The 21637-nt window shown below is 46.9% G+C and overlaps 1 protein-coding gene across 1 annotated transcript in view; it reads left to right on the top strand.

The window, feature by feature from the left end:
- The window catches only part of CNTRL (centriolin), a 4034091-nt gene that overhangs the window by 1686690 nt on the left and 2325764 nt on the right, over positions 1–21637 (top strand). The window contains 1 exon segment of the mRNA XM_044058259.1: positions 15577–15722. Within this exon segment, the coding sequence (XP_043914194.1) occupies positions 15577–15722 (146 nt within the window).

Here is a 21637-nt window from a genome sequence, read left to right as displayed (position 1 = left end):
GGAATATTAAGTTAGGGTGTGGGGCACAGCCCCCAGAGGTGCAAGCACAGCCCCTGCATAACTGTGTGTTCGGTTAGGTAGGTAGGTGATTATGGGAAGGGTGGCGTGCTGTGTATCGCCGTAAATGTCATGGCGACATTTTCGACAATACACCCTTGTTTTCGAGTTTACTATTATTCGAAAATGTTCATTTTCGATGCATAAATTCGAAAATAAAGACATTATTTATTTTTACTTTCGACTTTATGATAGTAAACATATATATATATATATATATATATATATATATATATATATATATATATTAATCTGGGGCAAGAAAAACTGATGTAATCGTGTCGGCTGCATGTTTTATACCCCTGACTACCTGACGTCACTGAAGAAGAGACCGCAACCGACGCAGCACCCAAGACTTTGTTAATCAGGCCGACTGAGGGCTACTGCAAGCAGATAACCCAAATGTGATGACTGCAACAGTGAATACACTCGTACATCTACATTTATGGTAAGTGTACACAACTGTACTATTTATGTCTAGCTTAGTAAGTTTATCTATGATTCCTGAGTTGGAGATGGTGTCGAAGGCCTTGGCGAGGTCCAGATAGGCGGTGTGGACCACCTTACCCTCGTCCACAGCTCTGGAGACTGCTTTGAAGAAGTCAATCAGGTTCAGAAGGCAAGATCGGCCCTTCAAGAACCCAAACTGTGTGGGGTCCAGTGTTGAATGTTGCCAGTGTCTTTGTTTATAAGTTCCATGTTAATGCATTCCATGCCCTTGCAGATCAGACTCGTAAGACTGATGGGATGGTAGTTCCTGGGATCCAAGGTGGATCCCCCCCCCCCCTTGTGGAGTGGAATAACTGTAGCTGTGCGCCACTCAGTGGGCACGAAACCTGAGGTGAGGTTATGATTAAACATGACACTTAGGTGAGGTGCCAGTTCAATTTGTAGTTCATGTAGTACACAGCCCAGGATGTCATCTGGTCCCATGGATGCTGTATTCTTAACTTTGGTGAGAGCGGTTTCTACCTGTGTGGCCTTGATTACTGGAATTTGGCAATCTTTTGGTGTTGAGATGGGCCCTTTAGAGGGTGAGAGGGGGGTGAAGTTGGCACAAAATCGATCTGCCAGGATATTGGCAATATCCTTGGGATCAGTATATTTAAAGCCATTCTGTTGTAGCTCAGAGCAGATCTGAGCATTGCCATTTAGATTCTTGACAAAACTATAGAATGCCTTTTGGTTGTCTTTGGAATCTTTGGCAATTTTATTTTTGTAACTAGCTTTGGAGGATTTTGAGAGATCTCAGCTTCTTACTGAGGCTGGTGAGGGAGTTTTTTGCATCCTGGGATTTTCCTCTTTTCTGCAACAGTTTCTTCCTTCTGTTGTATAGTTTGTTTATAGCAGGAGACCACCAGATTGGCTTCCTTTTTTTGGAGGAGAGCATCTTGGTTCTATTTGGGATGGCACGGTTCATGCACGAGTGGATGTGATCGTACAGTGCCTTAGTGTAGGACTCAGCAGCCAAACCTTCAGATCCCATCTGCACGGGCATCATGAAGTTTGTCACTTCTGACTTCAGTAGCATGAAGTTGGCTTTGGAAAAGATTTTTTTACAGAGGTTTCCTTACTGGGGAGTGGGGGTGGGATGTGGATGTCAAGTGTGATTTGCTTATGGTCAGACCTGACCAATGAGGGGGTGACCACTGGTGTGGAGCATCTATCTCCCATGTTGGTAATGACCAGGTCTAGGATATTGATGCCCCTGGTGGAACAATGGATTAGTTGCTCCAGGGCGTTGGAATTTATGAATTCCAAGAACCGCTGGGAAAAGGTGTTGGTACCAGAGTAGTTTTCCCATTTTATGGCAGGGTAGTTGAAATCACCCAGTATTAGGGTGTTTGGTTGTATCTTAATATTTTCCAATATGTTTAGAAAGGTGTAGTGAGAATCTTGGGGCATGGTGGGGGATCTGTAGCAAGCTGCAATTTGAATTGCAGTCTTAACTAGTGTTAGTTGCACCTGGAGAATTTCAGATGCATTGTGTCGGGCAACTAGCCTGGAGGTGTGAATATCCTTGGTGAAAATGGACACTCCTCCACCTTTAGTGTTTCGGTTTTGGTTTTATGGCCAAAAAGTGTGGTAAGAGTTGTAGCCTGGTATTTCAGGGGTGCTCTCTGGAGCCTTGAACCATGTGCCTCGAGAGAGTGCATTTTGAGACTTAGACTTCAAGCATTGAGTAGCATTACCTTCAGATTTTGCATGTTTGTATCTGTTATGGTGATGGTTTTGTCCTTTGAACCTTGCCTAAAAAAGGCACCATAGGGGTGGCAAACGGTTTAGCCAGTAACCTTCACCATAATAACTCAGAAATGGGGAACCCCAAAGGTCGATCTCTTTGCCTCCCACACCAACCATCAGGTCAGAAAATTCTGCACCAGGGAGCATCGCTACATGGCTTGGAAAGTGGATGCCCTGTCTTTCCCCTGGGTCAATCTGTCGGTCTTTGCCTTTCGTCCCCTACCTCTCATCCCCAGGGTACTGCTTAAAATAAGGGAGGAAAAAACAAGGATCATTCTTATAGCTTCAGACTGGCCCCAACAACACTAGTACCCCTTGCTGTGCAGCCTGTCCCCACTGCCTCCATGGTATCTTCCTTAGATTCCAAACTTCCTGACCCAGAGGGAAGGGGAATTCTTGTATCCCAAATTGCAGACTCTCAGTTTGGCAGCTTGGCTTATTCCCTAAGCCCGAACCCATCTGTCATTCTAAGTAAATAGGTTCTGTATGTTATCCGTGAGGCCAGATATCCTAGCACCAGAAAACCTTAATGCAGATAAATGGAAAAGGTTCTGCACCTGGATCCTGGCTAAGGGAGCCAGTATGGCACAGACCTCCATCCCTCTCATCCTGGATTACTTAGCTGACCTAATACACAGTGGTCTCTCTTTCTCCTCCCTAAAAATTCATGCCTGTGCTATTTCTGCACATTTTCCCATAGAGCAGCCCCTTTTCTCACACCCTTTGATCAAGCAGTTCCTCAGAGGGGCTAGCAGCATGAGGCCCCCCAGAAGGGCACCGCCAGCTTGGGACTGTAACTTTGTCTTGGAAAAGATCCCCCTACCCCCTTTCGGAACCTGCTTCTTCTGCAGAGCTAAACTTTTCTCTCCTGGAAGACAGCTTCCCTTCTGGTCATCACTTCAGCCAGAAGAGTCTCTGAGCTGCAAGCACTCATGGCTTTGGAACCCTTCATCATCTTCCATGCAGACAGGTTATCCCTCAGAATTCACCCATCCTTCATGCCCAAGGTGGTTTCCAGTGTGGCTCTCAACCAATCCATTCATCTGCCCACCTTCTTTCCTAATTCCTAAAACAAGAGGGAAAGTGATCTTCACTCTCTAGATGTGCATAGACAGCTCAGATTTTATCTGGACAGGACTAAATCCTTCAGAACGTGTGATCAATTGCTGGTTAGCTTTGCTGCAGGTGCAGAAGGCAAAGCCATCTCCAAGCAAACAATTTCCAAGTGGATAGCACACTGCATCCATTTCTGCTACAAACAGTAAGTAAAGCATCCCCCCAGGGGGTCAGGACACACTCCACCAGAGCAGCCTCCACCTCTGCAGCTTTCCTAAGAGGAGTTCTCACCATGGACATCCTTGAGGCTGCCACCTGGACATCTCTTCACACTTTTACCAAGCATTACCACCTGCCTCTCTTCTCCAAATCCAAGGCACGGTTTGCCACTGCAGTCTTGCAGGGCATCCTAGCCAGCCCCTAGTTTCCTTGACTACCTCCACCCATTTCCTCTGCTTTGGGAATTTACCCAAATGTGATGATTGCAACAGTGAAACATGAAGAACATAGTACAGTTGTATACACCTACCATAAATGTAGATGTTCAAGTGTATTCACTGTTGCAGTCCTGGTTTTCCTCCCTGCATCCCCCTTTATGCTCTTTCTTTCCTTACAAGGGACATATTGGTATTTATTTTCCACTGGTGGGGATCTTCCACTAGAACCTGACCTCCTACTTTGGGGGCTCCAGACAGGTTAGGGCAAGATAAACTGATGTAATGGCTTCGGCTGCCTTACCTTATATTACTGATGACCTGACATCAGTCCTCAAGCGACAGCAACCGACACAGAAATACCACACCTCTGGTATTTGGGCTAGCTGAGGGTTACCCTGCCAGGGATAACCCAAATGTGATGACTGCAACAGTGAATACATTCGAGCATCTACATTTATGGTAAGTGTACACAACTGTACCTTGCTTCTTCACCATTGGGTGATCAGCGCAAACCTGGGAAATCTAAGGTCCCCAAGTTATCGTCTGAGCATAAATCTGCCTCTTCGGCTCTGCCTTCCTCGGTTCCGACCATTTCAAAACCTTTGATACCAACACCTGTATTAGCACAGACCCTGCCTCCAGCATCAATCATAAATCTTACTACACCTACTTCAAATTCAGCACCTGTAGCTACTTCGGCTCAGGGCACACCTTCGACTTCAGTTTCCATTTTGGAACCGAACGTTTCGGCTCCGAGTGGCTCTTCAGCACCGAGCATTGTACCAACCTCACTGGATCTGACCCCTTTGGTTCTGGTCTCGAAACTAGAGACTTCGGTGCTGGCAGACCTTGCACCACGGACCCGATACTCTCCCTCAGTAGATCCGTTTCTGGGCCAAGCGTATAGCCCTTTTTTCAAACGTCCTGTCTCCCTGTCTGGATTATCCACTAGATCTACCAGGAGCCTTTCGGAACATGACGTAGTGCGTCTTATGGACCAGCTGTTGGTAGCCAGGCAGATTCCATCACTCTCTAAAACCCATCCACCTGCTGGACTTGGGTTGCTTTATCCATGGACTCCATCTTATTTCGAAGCCTTCTGTTCCGACATTGTACTTGGAACCCACCACCTCGGTGCCTACGGTACACCTCACTCTGGCTCCGAGTTTGTCCCTTTGGTCTTCGGTTCTCGCCGAACTGGTTGTTCCTCAATCTGGGGATTGGGGGACGGGTGCATCTGCCTGGGATATGGTGCAGAATTTCTCCTCGGTTCCCTCCTCGGCGCCGATGGCTGCATCTGTGCCGATCTTGCTTGAGGCTCTACCCATGGGTGTGGGTCTGTCAGAGCTGAGTGTGACCCCGGTCCTGAGGTTGTCTTTCTCAGTTCCAGGCTCCCATCCCTCTTCAGACGTCTGCCTTCAGCTCGATGGAGAGGGCTCTTGCTTCTGGTAGCACTCCTCTGATTTTGGAACCCCAGTTTTTGACTCCTGAGCTGCAGCTGTCACAGACCCCTCCCCTGGGACACCAGGCAGAGTACCACAGGACACCCCTGTTCAGGGTACCCAGTCTTCTGAGTACTCCTCAGAGACTCCCACTGAGGAGCACCCTGGAAAGAAGAAGTGCAAGAGGAAGCACGTGGACTCATCTGAGGAGTTCTTAATGGAAGACATGGATTACGATAATGGTGAAGGGTCCCACAATCACCTCCTGATGATGTCTCCTTCAGAGACATCCTGCAAATGTTAAAACAGAGAGGTGACTGGAAGCACTCCAACCCTTCATCGGAGAAGTCTGTATTCCTGCAGGTTTTTTGCACCCAGCCGTCTACCTCTTGGGTGACACCGCCAGCCAATGAACTCTTCCAGCTCATCGTGCAGCACATGGAAGAACCCTGATTCCATTGAGGCGATCCCCCAGAGACTAGACAAAATTCTGTCCCCTCTTGTTGAGAATCCGTACAGGTCCAAAGGGTTACCAGTTGATGCTATGGTGGTGGCGGTGGCCACGAAAAAGGACTTAGTTGAGGAATGTCTCACTGTCCACTTGCCAAAAAGGGAGTCCCGGGCAGTGGACAGACGTGGAAAGCATGTTTTTGCATCAGTGACCTTTGCTATATGGTCCCTGAATTATTTGGCACATTTTACGAGGCTCCAGAGGGACTTGATCTCCGAACTTCCTGGGACACTCGCAGGACAGTTGTCTGATGAGGTCAGAGACTAGGTGGCCTCGCAGCTAGCAACCTGGAATCAATATCCAACTCTTCTATGAGGTTACTCTCACACCGAAGAGGCAGCTAGAGCAGCAGATTCCAGCATTGTTATGAGACGTCATACCTGGATGCGCATCTGTGACCTCGCGGATCCCTTCAAGTTTTCCTTTCTGAATGCTCACATCGAAGTTTCATCCCTCTTTGGTTCCAAAGTGAAGGACATGCTAGCCAGATGCAAGCAAGATGGAAAAACCCAGTCTGCTGTAGGCCTACAGTTTTGCAACCCTCAGCATACCTTCTCCAGGAATCAGAGGAGTAGGAAAATGTGGCATAAGAAATCTCAGGGTCCTTTCCGTGCTACACGTAGTGATGATACTCCCAGAGGCAGAGGGGGTAACAATTCTGGAAGACGCCCCTCTAGATGCAGAGGTGGGGTCCACGCAACCAAGGCTCTCGGGACAGCCTTATCAGTGCTCCTGAGGGGCGTCCCAATTGCGTACCTCTGGAAGCAGTTGGGGGTTCTTTCTCTCTGCACCAAGCTGCCTGGCACTCTATCACCATCGATCACTGGGTGCAGAATATTATCACCAGAGATTACACCATTCCCGTTTCTTGTCCGCCAAAATTTCCAAGAAAACTTCCCAACATTCCACCCAGTCAAAGGGAAGCAGCAGCTCCAGAGATTATAAAGCTGTCTCAAAAAGAGTCATCCAACCATTCCCACCAGACCAGCGCGGATCTGGATTTTACTTGAGATTCTTTTTGGTGCCAAAAAAAGGCAGGGGACTGGAGACCCATTTTGGATCTCAGCAGCATTAACAAGTCTGTCACCCAAACCAAATTCCGGATGGTCACGGTTCAGTTCATCCTTTTCTTTTTAAGAGAAGACGATTGGATGTTTTCTATAGGTCTCCGGGACGCGTATTACCACATCAAGATGGGCAAATGCTCAAGGAGTCTGCTTCGCTTCCAGCTAGGAGCCAGTCATTACCAATTCTGTTCCCAGCCATTCGGTCTGTCTGCATCCACAGAGTAGTCATGAAATGCATGGCAGTGGTAACAGCTCACTTCAGACTAAAAGGATTCCGGGTGTTTCCATATCTAAATGACTGGCTCCTTACCACCCCCACCAAGCATCTTCTGGTAACTGCCCAACAACATACTTCTGTGGCAAAATTGTTGGGAATAACGATAGATTTGGAGAAATCAGATCTTATCCCTACACAACAAAGAGAGTTCATTGGAGCAGTGTTCATTACTCAGTTCTGTCTGGTATCACTCCCTCTTCACAGACTCCACTGATTGAAGCTTCAAATCTGAGTGATTCTTTCTCAAACATCATTCCCTGCAAGACAAGTTCTCCAAGCTCTGGGTTCTATGGCTACGTCAATTCCAATAGTGCCTCTAACAAAACTACATATGCCAATTCCCAAACTGTCATCCCCTGGATTACAAGATTAGAATAACCAACTCGTGCAAGCAGGACCTGCTTTAGTGGATGAGGTCAGACGAAGAACTTTGGAGCTGCCCTTTTCAGCCCTCCTAGCCCACAGCCATTGTGACCACGGATGCTTCCCTGATCGGGTGGGGGGGCCATTTTTAGGGAAAGCCTGTCCAAGGCACATGGTCTACCTCAGAGGCCTACCTGCATATCAGTGTCTTAGAACTGAGGGCTGTGAAGTTAGCGTTGCAGGCATTCTATGCGGCTCTCCCCTCCTGGACAGTTGCAATCCAATCAGACAATATGTCAGTAGTCTGGTACATCAATAAGCAAGGAGGAACCAAGTCCTACCCCCTTTGTCGAGAAGCCATGAGAATCTGGCAGTGGACAATAGCTTCCAACCGCTTTCTGATAGCAACGCATATCCCGGGGAACTCCAGCGTGATTGCAGACAAACTGAGCAAATGCATCCTCATGCCCCACAAGTGGTCCCTCAACCTCGAGGTGGCATCTGTAATCTTCAGCCACTGGGACGAGCCTTGCTGCGATCTTTTCGCCTCCCCATCAAACACCAAGAGCAGCAGCTACTTCACCCTACTTCCTCTGCAGGGGGAGTCACAGAAGGATGCTCTGATCCACGATTGGTCCACGGGACTTTTCTATGCCTATCCCCCCATTCCTCTGATCCCACAATTTCTAAAGAATGCTCTTCGGTTGAGATGCAAGATGATCCTCATAGCCCCATTATGGCCTCAACAAGTTTGGTTCCCCTTTCTTCGGCCTCACCTAGTATTCCTGCCATGGATTCTGGACCCTCCACCAGATCTGATCACTCACCCCCAAGGGTTGAGTCACCCGAACCTGTCCACTCTCAAGTGGACAGCTTAGATGTCCTTCAAGGATGCATCTGCAGTCATCACATATGGGTTGTCCTGCCTCAGGCAGCCCTTCGGTCGGCCGGATTCCAAAGTCTGGGTCCGGCGTCGGCTGATGTCGCCCCTTCCCCGACGTCAGAGCGCCTGGGGTTAAAAGCGTCAGCCGACGCCATCTTCCTCAGTCTTTCTTGCCGCGTGGTGCCTGAAGCAGAATCAGTTCGCAAGTGCCGGTCAGCCCGCTCCTGTAATTCAGCTAAACCGAAGACTTCAAAAGCTAAGTACCCCGTTGGGGACTCTTTCTTGCCTCAGCCGATGTCAGATAAAATTAATAATTGCTTAACTTGTGGGAAACAAATACCTCATAAGGATTTCCACTCTTACTGTCTACCTTGCCTAGGCCCAGACCACGACGTCTCGGCCTGTTCTGCCTGTGCTTCCTTCAACCGACGCACTCTAAGACGTCGGTTGGAGTTTGCAGAGGAATTTTTGGGGGCTAGCTTTGCTTACAAAATGTCATCGGAGACTCCGACTTCACATTTAATGAAGAAACGCAAGGACAAGGACCGACACCCGCGGTCCGCGGTTTCGGCTGAAACCGCGGCCAGGCCTACCACGAGTGTCTCGGTTTCGGCTGAAACAGAGTCCTTGGTAATACCGTCCACCGAAACCGTACAACCGACAACCTCGGCCCCGGAGGCCACTACTGTCTCGGTTGTTGAATCTCCGTTGGAATCTGGTGTCCAGGAACCTTCCGACACCATTCCCTTAGACAAAACTACACCAGCACGTGGTGCAGCCAGGCCTCCTGCATCCATGTCTATTAAGGCATTCTCTAGGGCTAAAGCTGCTAAACACTCTAAATCTATGCCTCCCAGTGTTATCCCTCAGGGACCCACTACAGGTTCTCAGATCCTTAGTCTAGCAGAGGACCTTATTTCATTAATTAGGGGCTCTCAGCCTCATCCTGACAGGGGCTCTCAACCTTCTACAGCAAAAAGGCAGAGGGTTGAGCCCTCTGATCCCCTCTCCTCAGATGAGGCCTCTGCTGGCTCTGCCCTCTCGGACTACCAGGAGGAGGCCTTTTCGGCCTACCAGGATTCAGATGCAGAGGAATCTATCCCTTCGGCCTCCCCTCCTGAAGAACTGTCTGTTGGGGAAACTTTGCACACTATGAGGGAGCATTTCCAATGGCAAGGCCAGGAATTCTCTGATTCCAGGAAGAGATTAAGGACCTTCTTGCATTTGCCTCAGCATAGACCTTTGGCTATTCCCCCTGTTTTGAATGTCATTGATGATGTGTACTCGGAATCTAGCTCAACCCCTGACACTCTCCCTCTGGCTCCTGCCAAACCTGATAGGTACTACAGGGTCCTGGAATCACATCTTTTCCTTTACAAGGCCCACTCTGCTGACCCAGAAACTATTTCCCAGGGTCCTAAAGGGGTTACAGCTGCCACTACAAAAAATCCACTCCCCTCTGAAAGGGTGTCCAGGGCTTTAGAGCGATGGGGTAAAAAAGTGTATACTTCTGCTACCCTTGCTATGAGGGCTTTAAACTGTCAATTCCATATGATACAGTACCAAGAATATTTGTTAGATGAATTGCATAAAAAGCTGTCTTCTCCTGAACCCCTAGATCGCAAATCTCTTCAGGATCTGGTACATAACTCTCAACAGGTTAGCAACCATTTTCTGCAGTGTGGTTATGATGCATTGGAAGCTTCATGTAGGTTAGCTATGACAGGTGCAGTTATACGTAGGCATGCTTGGCTGAAGGAACAATCTCTGCCAGACCATGTTAAAACAAAGCTTCTGGATGCTCCACTGGAAAAGCAAAAGTTATTTGGCTCCACTGCTCAGGAGGTCTTAAAGAAATTTGAAGAAAAGGCAAAATCTGTACAAACAGTCAAAGATTTTATGCAAGTCCAACCACCAAGATTCAGCAGAAATTGGCCTTCCAAGAACTGGTCCTTTCCCGACACGGGCAGATTTCAGAGAGGCAAGAACAGGCGTGCCAGAGGTAGAGGGCAAGCTAGAGGCTCCTACAGAGGGCGTCAATGGCAGCAACCCGACCAGAGAGGTAGTGCAGGTCCTACAACTGCTGCACAAGGACAGACTCAATGACTTTACCTTGACACCACCAACCAGGGCTCAATTGGAAGCACCTTTGGGTGGAAAGCTTTCCTTATTTTCAGAAAATTGGCACATTATTACAAGGGACAAATGGACACTACAAATAATAGACAAAGGATACAGGTTCCATTTCCACACATTACCGAAAAGAAAAGGCATGCCAGACCTGCCACCAAATCAAAGGGCAGAGGCTTTGAAACAAATCTCCAACTTAATGAAAATGAAAGCAATAGAAAAGGTTCCTCTTGCAGAACAAGGCCAAGGATTTTATTCCAGACTCTTCCTTGTTCCAAGAAAAGAAAAGCAATGGAGGCCTATTCTCGACTTGTCCGCACTAAATGCTTATCTCATTGTGCCAAAATTCAAAATGCTGACTCTACAGCAGCTCCTTCCCATGCTGGGCAAGGGGTCTTGGCTGGTAACTCTGGACCTCAAGGAGGCATACCTGCATGTCCCTATCAGACAAAGCTGCAGAAGACACCTCAGATTTCTTGCAGGTTCAGAGCATTATCAATTCTCAGCATTGCCCTTTGGCTTATCTACTGCGCCTAGAGTATTCACGAATGCCTGGCATCAGTAATTGCACACTGCAGACTTCAGGGGATGCAAATATACCCGTATCTGGACGACTGCCTTATACAAGCGGACAGCCAACAAATTTTGGTAAAACACTTGAATTATGCCATTTATCTTCTTCAGGCCTTGGGATCCACAGTCAACATTCACAAGTCAAGACTTGTACCATCCCAAAGAATAACTTTTCTGGGTGCGGATTTAGACACAACCACCCAAATGGCTTTCCTCACAGAAGAAAAGCAAAACCAACTACCGGATTACTTCAAAAACTTGTCAAGACAAACTCAGCTGACTGCAAGGAAGATCCTGCAGGCCCTGGGTTACATGGCTTCTTGCATTCTTCTGATTCCTCAAGCAAGGCTACATATGAAAAAACTCCAATGGTACCTAAGGAGTTTATGGACTCAGCACAGTGTCAGCTTGGAAACTTTGATACCACTCATCCCATGCCTTCAAAGGGAATTTCTGTGGTGGGCTCAAGCAAGCCAGTCAAACAGGGGTTTGCCCTTCAGCAAACCAATAGCCAGCCAAACCATTACAACGGACGCTTCAGACCACGGATGGGGAGCGCATATGGAAGGAAGATGCATTCAAGGACTATGGTCACAAAAAGAGCTACGCATGCACATAAATCAAAAGGAAATGCTGGCAGTGATGCATGCAATCGAGGCCTTCAAGTTATTTCTACATCAAGGCCACCTGCTAATAAGGACAGACAACACTACAGTTATGTGGTACATAAACAAGCAAGGAGGCACCCATTCCTACCCTCTTTGCAGACTGGCAATGAATCTATGGGAACTTTCCCTGACTCTCAATATACAGCTGCAATCCCAGTTTGTACCAGGAAAAGACAATATACTGGCGGACAGCTTAAGCAGGAACATCATGGATGCACACGAATGGATGCTGCACCCAGACATCTTCCAACAGATAACACAATCATGGGGGAGACCGGACATAGACCTCTTTGCCTCCCCACACAATCATCAGCTGGACAAATTCTGTACAAGGACATACCACCCACAAGCATGGAAAGTGGACGCGCTCTCTTTCAGCTGGAGAGATCTAACAGTGTATGCATTCCCTCCTCTTCCATTAATGACCAAGGTCTTGCTGAAGATCAGGGCAGAGCAGCCAAGAGTGATTCTGATAGCTCCGAACTAGCCAAGACAGCATTGGTACCCATTGCTAAACAGCATGTCTTGGACAAAACCATGGCTTCTGCCACAGTGGCCGTTTCTCCTGACACAGCACAATTACAAAACTCTGCATTCCAACCTGAAAACATTACAGCTAGCTGCCTGGAAAATACCTTGACTCATAACCAGGATAAGCTATCCAAGAGAGTGAAGGATATCATCATGGAAGCTCGCAGGCCTTCCACACGGAAGGCATACTCAGCAAAATGGAAAAGATTTCACACCTGGAACACCTCAAAGGGCCTCGATGCAACAGTTATGAACATGGCGCATATCCTGGAATATTTAGCAGAAATGCTCCACAATGGCCTGTCTTACTCTTCCATTAAAATTCATGCTTCAGCAATTTCAGCAGAGTACAACACTGATCTCCTGTCTTATCTCATCCCCTGCTAAGACAGTTTCTAAGAGGAATTAAAAACATCAATCCTCCAAGGAAACCACCACTGCCTACTTGGGACCTTAACTTCGTGTTGGAAAAACTAACACTGCCTCCCTTTGAACCAGCAGCATCTGCAGAACTACAGTTCCTCTCATGGAAGACTGCTTTCCTTCTGGCCATATCCACAGCAAGAAGAGTATCTGAGTTACAGGCCCTCATGGCAGTACAGCCATTTCTTATTTTTCATCAAGACAGAGTCTCATTGAGAACCAATCCTTCATTTATGCCAAAGATGGTATCTAGGGTCTCATTAAACCAAGCTATTCACCTGCCAACCTTCTTTCCAAATCCACAAAACAAAGGGGAAAAGCTTCTGCACACCCTGGACATACACAGACAGTTGTGCTACTACTTGGACAGAACTAAAAATTACAGAAAAACTGACCAGTTGTTTGTAGCATATGCTGCCAGTGCACAAGGCAAAGCAATTTCAAAGCAGACAATTTCCAAATGGATAGGGAATTGCATTCGTTTCTGTTACTCCTTTCATGGAAAAACTGTACCACCTAACATTAGGCCTCATTCGACCAGAGCCACAGCCACCTCGACAGCCTTCTTAAGAGGGGTGGCTACCAAGGACATTTTAGAAGCTGCTACATGGAGCTCCGTGCATACATTTTCCAAGCATTATAACTTACCTTTAAATTCCATATCCAGAGCAGGCTTTGCTACAGCAGTCCTGCAGGTCATTTTAGCTACACCATCCTTTACATAAATCCACCACCCCCAAATTGGCTATGGTATTCTACCCATATGTGATGACTGCAGATGCATCCTTGAAGGACATAGTACAGTTTTGTACCTACCATAAATGTAGATGTCCGATAGGTATGCATCTGCAGTCAGGTTTACCCTCCCTCCTTCCCCTCTGTGGTATTTCTTGGGTGCATTTCCCTCTCATAGGTAGCTGGGGTTATCTATTATGGTGTATTTGTTTTTATATATGTATATATATATTTTTGTGCATGTTTGGAATTTATTGCATTTCTCCAAATTTAGCCTTCCTTAGAGGGCACCTGGCATCTGGGGCAAGAAAAACTGAGGAAGATGGCGTTGGCTGACGCTTTTATACCCCAGGCTCTGACGCCGGGAAGGCGACATCAGCCGACACCGGACCCAGACTTTGGAATCCGGCCGACCGAAGGGCTGCCTGAGGCAGGACAACCCATATGTGATGACTGCAGATGCATACCTATCGGACATCTACATTTATGGTAGGTACAAAACTGTACTTTTCTCCCCTCCCGCTAGTCGCCAGGCAGGCTAACCTCTCCTCACCTGTTTGAGACATCATTCTGGCCTCTCACAAACCATCCACCAGAAGACTATATCAGGATAAATGGAAAGGTTTTCCATTTGGTCCAAGGATAACCTGCTAGACCTGTATTCGGCAACAGTTACTGCAGTGCTTCAATATTTGGCTAAGTTTTTTGATAAAGGAGCCGCTGCCTCTACAGCTCATCTACATCTAGCAGTAATTTCCGACTTCCGCAGTGGTATAGATGGTACCCCTTTTATTTCATTATGCCTTTGCAAGGCTTTCCTCAAAGGGACCTCGCACCTCAGGCCTCCTCTCAGACAGCCCTTAGTACCATGGAACCTCACTTTAGTCCTCCAGTCTTTCACTGAAAAGCCCTTTGAGCCTGTGGCTAAGTGTGACCTAAAGTTTTTGTCTTGGAAATCTTTGTTCCTGGTCCCTGGTAGCCATTACCTCTGCCAGAAGAGTCTCGGAGCTGCAGGTATTGTGTATCAAGAGGCCCTACCTGGTCTTTCATAAAGACAGTGTGTCACTTCGAACGAATCCATCCTTTTTTCCCAAAGTTGTTTCTGAATTCTCTGTTAACCATTCGATTGATCTACCAGTGTTCTTTCTGAATTTTGCCAATAGAGGAGAGTATTGCCTTCACAACTTAGACGTACATAGACAGTCTAGGTTTTACCTAGACAGACCAAACCTGTCCGTAAATCTGAACAGTTTTTCATCTCCATTTCAGGATCCAAAATGGGAGAGGCTGTTTCCAAGTTTACATTATCAAAATGGCTAAGGGACTGCCTACGTGTCACTTATTCCCTCCATAATGAATTTTTGCCAAAAGTTAAAGCCCACTCCACTAGATCTATGGTAACTTCTATAGCATTCCATTCCAGAGCATCCATGGTTGACATTTGCCGAGTAGCTACTTGTGCTAAGCCTCATACCATTATCAATCATTACAAATTGGACCTGGTCTCCATGGGGAGAGCTGCCTTTGGCTCAATGATACTCAGGAATGTTCTCCTATAAGGGTTGCCTATGGTAGCTTGGGATTCTGTCCCATCAGTGATGAATGGAAAGAAGATTAACAACATCAGATAAAGAAGTTATGTCTTACCATAACATTTCATCTGTGTTGTTCATCTTCTTTCATTCATCACTTTCCTCCCTCCTTCCTTCTCCAAAGGCTCCTGGGGGTGCTTTGGGTCTAAATGGTGCACTACAGTACTTGCATAGAAGTGGCCTCGGCTTTGCTTCCTTTCTTAGCAAACTCAATCGGAGGTAACAGGGAGAAGGGCATTCTGGGTAGAGACTTAACTTGAGCGTTTTTCTTTTTTTTTGCTTGTGTGAGCTTGGTAATAGGCTGACTCGGTTCTGAGGGCTCGGAACCAAATCCATCAGTGATGAATGAAAGAAGATGAACAACACGGATGGAATGTTATGGTAAGGCATAACTCAAACTACTGCAGCATTTGAAAATATACTTTATGTATTTTTATGTTGTCCTTTATTCACTTTGTTTTGCTGTGTGGCTGTTTGGATTGTTTCTGAATGACTTTGCAACAGTTGCAGAATGAGCAGTATTTTCTTGCATATTAGGCTTCAGATCTTTATATATCTTGACTCCATAGTTCTTTCTCTTCCCACAGGCAAGCAATAACCTTCTGAAAGAACAGCTAAAGGATTATCAAGCCCAGTTGGAGCACAGTATGGAACACATGATCCGTCCTGAGGAACTAACTTCCCGCATTGATGAACTTATGAGAAAACTGGAGGCTGGAGTGGGAGAAATTAGGTAAGAAATTCATAATGACGTGATATGATGTTGTCAATCTTCATTCATTCTTGACGACTGGGACTGTGTTCCGAGGCTTGGCCATTATACAGCTCCCACCAGCCGAAGACTCTCGAACTAACACACTACTCACAGAATCGCTCTCTCCATTACTTCAGATCTTGTTTGCCACTCTGCATGACTAGTCAGCCGTTGCTCTTAGCTAAGTCTTTTAAAATTATTTTCTATCAAGATAGATGTGTGTGTGTCTCTGTGTGTGTATCTATATATATATATATATATATATATATATATATATATATAGAGAGAGAGAGAGAGATATGTTCTACCTATATCTTTTATAACTGGGGTACCATGTGAGTATCTGAATACTCTTTAACCCTTATTATTATTAACCCTCTCTGCCTTTCTTACCTCTAGAGGCATTTTTCTGTACCATTATTGGTACCTCCTTTTCTGATTAACATTTTGGTATTCCTCTCTACCATAGCTGGTACATTTTTCAGTCTGTCCTGAGTGTGTGTGTGTGTGTGTGTGTGTGTGTGTGTGTGTGTGTGTGTGTGTGTGTGTGTGTGTGTGTGTGAGAGAGTGTGTGCGCGCGCATGTGCGTGCGTTGTTAGTGCTTGTTTCTCATCAATGCAAAATGGTGAAAAACAGAAAGGCACTTTTGGGTTCAAACAATGCCAAGACTGTGGAAGAAAGATGCCCAGTTCTGATGGGCATCTTTCCTGTGTTTATTGTCTAGGTGCTCCTCATGTAGATCTAAATTGTGACATCTGCCAGGCCTTTAGTCATCGGGCCTTGGTCAAGCATTGAAGTAATCTCATTTTAAAGGGCATACTAAAGACCTTCTTTCAGCGAAGCCTTGTCCAAGCCTGACACTTTTAAGTCTGACTCTTCCAAAAAGAAGAGTCACTTGGTGCCTGTCTCCCTCATGGCACCTGTGGCCCCAAAACTTAAGTCCCTGGTTCAGACTACATCCTCAAAACCAAAAGCTAAGGTACCAAAACGACAAGTTCAAGATTCCTCAGCATTGATTGCTACTATGGTGCATTTGGCACCAGCATCAGCACCGGTGTCTTTGGTTTCCGGTTTGGTGCTGACCTCTCCTATGGCACCTCAGCAGCTTTACCCACCCCCTCAGTGCCGATACCAAAACAGGGTCTTCCCAGGAAAAGGTTTTCATCTTCCATAGACACCATTGCTGGCCAGTTGCCCAGTCCTTTACTGGAATGACCTGAGTCCCCTTCAGGTTTTTCAGGTCGATCCTCCAGGAGACTCTGAGGTAGACGTCATGAGGTTGGTGGATCAGCTATTCATGGCCAGAGGTATTGCTACCCCTTTTTAAGCCCCTCTCCCTTCTGGAGATGGGGTATCTTCTCCAAGGACTCCTACACTGTTTCCTCCTCTGACTTCCACTGGAGCTTTGGAGCCAAGCACTTTGATCCTCCTGGTGCCAGCTGCCTTGGGTGACATTAGGCATCCCGTCCTCTTCACAAAACTTGGCTCAGACTTATTTGATTCCTTCCTCATTACCGATAGATTCTCGGGGCCAAGACTAGTCTGCTGATTCTGAGGGTCTTGGATCGGCTCCTATTTGTTATGTGGAGCCAACCTTGGCTCTTGGAACTTTGTCGGTTGTGGATCCTTTCCTGGCTCCTGCCTTTGAGGATGGACTCTAAGAGCGGGATGTGACTTTGGTTCCAAGGTGGTCTTTCTCAGTTATCAGCTACCATTCCTCTTCAGAGGGCCCTGCCTTCTAGGTTATGGAGAGAACTTTGGCCTCTGCAGGTTCTCTGCTGGCTCCTCCTGCATCGGACTGTCATATTACTATGTCTTCTGGCCCAGAGCCGACACCAATCCCCATGACAGGACAGCAAGCACTGAAGCTTCAAGTTACCACTGCAAAGGGCCCATCTTCTTCGGAGTCTTCCTCAGAGATCCCCACTGAGGACCCCCCCCCCAAGAAGATGTGCAAGAGGAAGATTCCCTGGAAGAATTTGTCACCGAGGACATGGATTTCGATGAAGGGGAAAGTACCCCCTGTCACCCCCTAGAGATCCTCAAGCAGAGGAGTAACTAGAAGCCCCAAGACCCAACCTCAGAGGAAGCCATATACTTGCAATTGTTTGGTGCTCGACCATCTACTTCCTGGATAACCCCACCCGTTAGCGATCTTAAGCTGATCATGCAGCAGGCTTGGTAGACCCCTGATACCATAGAGCCTATTTCCCAGAGACCAGGCAGAATTTATTCTCTTCTGGAGGGCCACCAATATTGGGCCAAGGGTTTAGCAGTAGATACCATGGTAGTGGCGGCTGCCATCAAGAAAGATCTCGCTGATGAGAGTCCTGCTGTACATACTCCTAACCGGAAGTCTAGGATGATGGGACAGATTTGGAAAGCAGGTCTATGCTTCATTAACCTTCACACTCAGGTCTTTCAACTTTATGGCATATTTTACTGGACTCCAGAGAGATCTAATTAAGAAGTTATCTGAAACTCTTGCTGGAGCTGTGTCTAATGAGATACAGGATAAGGTTGTCTCTCAGCTAGCCACCCTGGATTCTATTTAGAACTCATCTATGCAGCTTATTGCACACACAGCCAAAGACATGACCAGAGCAGCAGGTTCCAGTGTTGCCATGAGGCACCACGCCTTGATGCATTTGTGAGAATTCGCGGAGCCTTTCAAGTCTTCCTTCATCAATGCTCCTTTTGATGGATCATCTTTGGTCAGTCCCAAGGGGAAGGACATACTAGCCAGGTGTGAAAAGGATGGAAAGACCCTGTCTGCTGTGGGCATTCATTTTTCTACTCCTCACTGATCCTACTCCAGGAATCAGAGGAGTGGAAAGATGTAGTTCAAAATGTCCCAGGAGCCTTTCCAGGACACGTGGTGGCGGCTCCCCTCAGGGCAAAGGGAGGAGCTCAGACAGAAGACGCCGACCGTGAGACAGAGGTGTCCCACAAAACCAGGGTTCCAGAGATTCCTTCTCTGGACAACCCTACCAGTGCTGCTGAAATGAGGCCCGATTGCTTACCTCTGGAAGCAGTCGGGGGGGGGGGGACTCTCACTGCACTCGACAGCCTGGCTACAAATAACCTCCGATACTTGGGTGCAGAGAATCATTACCAAAGGCTATCATATTCCCTTCGCCCTTCTCCTGAGATCTCTGAGAAAAATCCCCAATGTGACACCCAGTCAGAGGGGTCAAGCAGCCATAGAGGTTCAAAAGCTGCTAGAAAAAAAGAGTAATCCAAGAAGTCTCACCAGACCATATAGGATCTGGATTTTACTCCAGGTTCTTTTTAGTGCCAAAGAAGATGGGACTGGAGGCCAATATTGGACCTCAGGCTTCTGAACAACTTTGTTCAGCAGACAACCTAAGGATTGTCATGGTTCAGCCTGTTATCCCCTTTCTAGGGGAAAACAATTGGATGTGCTCTGTAGACCTTCAAGACTCATATTACCATATAAAGATGGACAAACACTCAAGAAGGTTTCTCCACTTTCAGCTAGGGTCCAATCATTACCAGTTTAGGGTGCTGCCCTTTGGCCCCACCACAGCCCCCAGGGTGTTCACCAAATGCATGGCAGCAGTCACAGCTCACGTGAGATTACACGGATTTCCGGTGTTTCTTTAACTAGACAACTGGCTCCTCACCTCCCTTACCAGGCATCTACTTCTGTAAGCCACAGACTTCATCATACATTTGTTCAGTGCCCTGGGCATAGCAGTCAGCTACGAAAAGTCACAGCTGTCTCCCACCCAGGACCTAAAATTCATAGGAACCCTCTTCAACACAGTTTTGTGTATAGCTTCTTTACCATTTCACAGGTTCCTAAAGATAAGGTCTCAAGTACAGCTCATTCTGGTAAAAAACAAAGTGCCCACTCTATTTGTTCTCCAAGCCCTAGGGTCTATGGCGGTGCCATCACCCTATTGCCCTTGGCGAGATTTCACATGAGGATACTTCAGTAACTTCTGGCCTCCCAATGTTCCATTCTTTCTCATCCGATTACTCACCCAATCTTAATAACAGGACGTTGCAGAAAGGATCCATCCTGGTAGATGCAGTCAGAAAAAATCCTAATGGGCTGTCCCTTTCTTTCCCCTAACGCAAGGCAATAGTGACTATGACCGCCTCTCATATGGGGTGGGGTGGGGCATTATCTGGGAAAAACAGTCCAAGGCACTTGGTCTTCACAAGAGGCCAACTTGCACATCAGTGTCCTGGAAATGAGAGCAGTACTCCCAGCATTGCAAGGCTTTCAATCAGCTCTTCTTCTGGGAACAGTTACGATCCAGTCAGACAACATGTCAGTGGTATGGTATATCAACAATCAAGGGGGAACCAAATTCTACCCCCTTTGCTAGGAAGCTGTCAGGTTGTGGCAATGGGCGGTATCTTCCAACCACTTTCTTGTAGCGGTGCTTATCCGGGTGAGTTCCAACATGATAGTGGACAAGCTGAGTAGACTACTGCCTCATGAGTGGTCTCCCAGTCCCAGAGTGGTGAAGGAAATCTTTCACCAATGGGGCCGGCCTTCCAGTGATCTCTTTGCCGCACCAGTGAACAACAAGTGCAGCAGCTACTTTGCCCAAATCCCCCCTCAGGGGGAGTCCCAGAGAGATGCTCTCCTTCTCTATTGGCCAGCTGGTCTTCTTTATGCCTTTCCCCTATTTCCTCTCATATCCCTCTTCCTAAAGAAAGCCCAAAGGTTGTGAAACAAAGTGATTCTCGTTACTCCCATTTGGCCCAGGCAGATTTGGTTTCCCTTTATATGGCCTCATTTGATTCTCCAACCATGGATTTTGGACCCAGTTCCAGGCCTGCTCTCTCACCCACAGAGATTTTTGCATCTCAGTCTGTGCTCTCTCCTTAATTGCCAGGCAGAATAGCATATCTTCCCTAGTACAGAAGATTCTTCTGAACTCCCACAGGCCTTCCACCAGGAGACCCTTCTCCAGTAAATGGAAGAGATTTTCAGTTTGGTTGATAAGTAAAGTGATTCTCGTTGCTCCCTTTTGGCCCAGGGGAAATTTGGTTTCCCTTTCTATGGCCTCACTTGATTCACCAACTGTGGATTCTGGACCCAGTTCTAGACCTGCTCTCTCGCCTGCAGGGATTGTTGACCCTGATCTGCGTTCTGTCAAGCTCACAGCTTGGTTCCACCAATTCCGTTAATTGCCAGGCATAATAACATATCTTCCTCAGTACAAAAGATTCTTCTGGCCTCCCATACATCTTCCACCAGGAGACTCTACTCCAGTAAATGGAAGAGATTTTTGGTTTCGGCCTCTGAAAACAATTTAGATCCATTTTCCTCACCTGTTGAAAAAGTTTTGTAATTTTTAGCCACTCCGACTAAGGAGCTTCAGCTTCCACCATTAGAGTTCAGTTAGCATCCATTTCCAGTTTTCATAACGGCTTTGATGACCGTCCTCTAATTTCCCATCACCTGTGCAAGGTTTTTCCTCAAAGGTGCCTTATGACTAAAACCCCCGTTCAAAGATCTCGTAGCTTCTTGAGATCACACCTTGGTTTTGCAAACTTTAGTAATGCCTCCCTTTAAAACAGCACCTTCTTTAATTCCTTTCCTGGAAAACTCTTTTTCTAGTAGCCATCACTTCCACCAGAAGTGTCTCTGAGCTGCAGGCATTATGTGCAAAGCCCCCTATATCATATTTCATAAAGGCAGGGTGTTATTGAGAACTAACCCAACCTTCCTTCCCTAAGGTGGTCTTTGAATCCAGTATTAATCAAACTACTGAATTACCAGTTTTCTTTCCCAGGTTTTCCAACAAAGGTGAATATTGCTTACACTTTCTGGATGTTCACAGGCAATTGTGTTTTTACCCGAACAGGACTAGAGAGTCCAAGAAATCAGATCAACTATTCATTTCCTT

This window comes from Protopterus annectens, chromosome 16.part0 (assembly GCF_019279795.1).
Source record: "Protopterus annectens isolate FY-2018-M chromosome 16.part0, PAN1.0, whole genome shotgun sequence".
NCBI lineage: Eukaryota > Metazoa > Chordata > Ceratodontiformes > Protopteridae > Protopterus > Protopterus annectens.
This window is presented reverse-complemented; position numbering and strand designations above follow the sequence as displayed.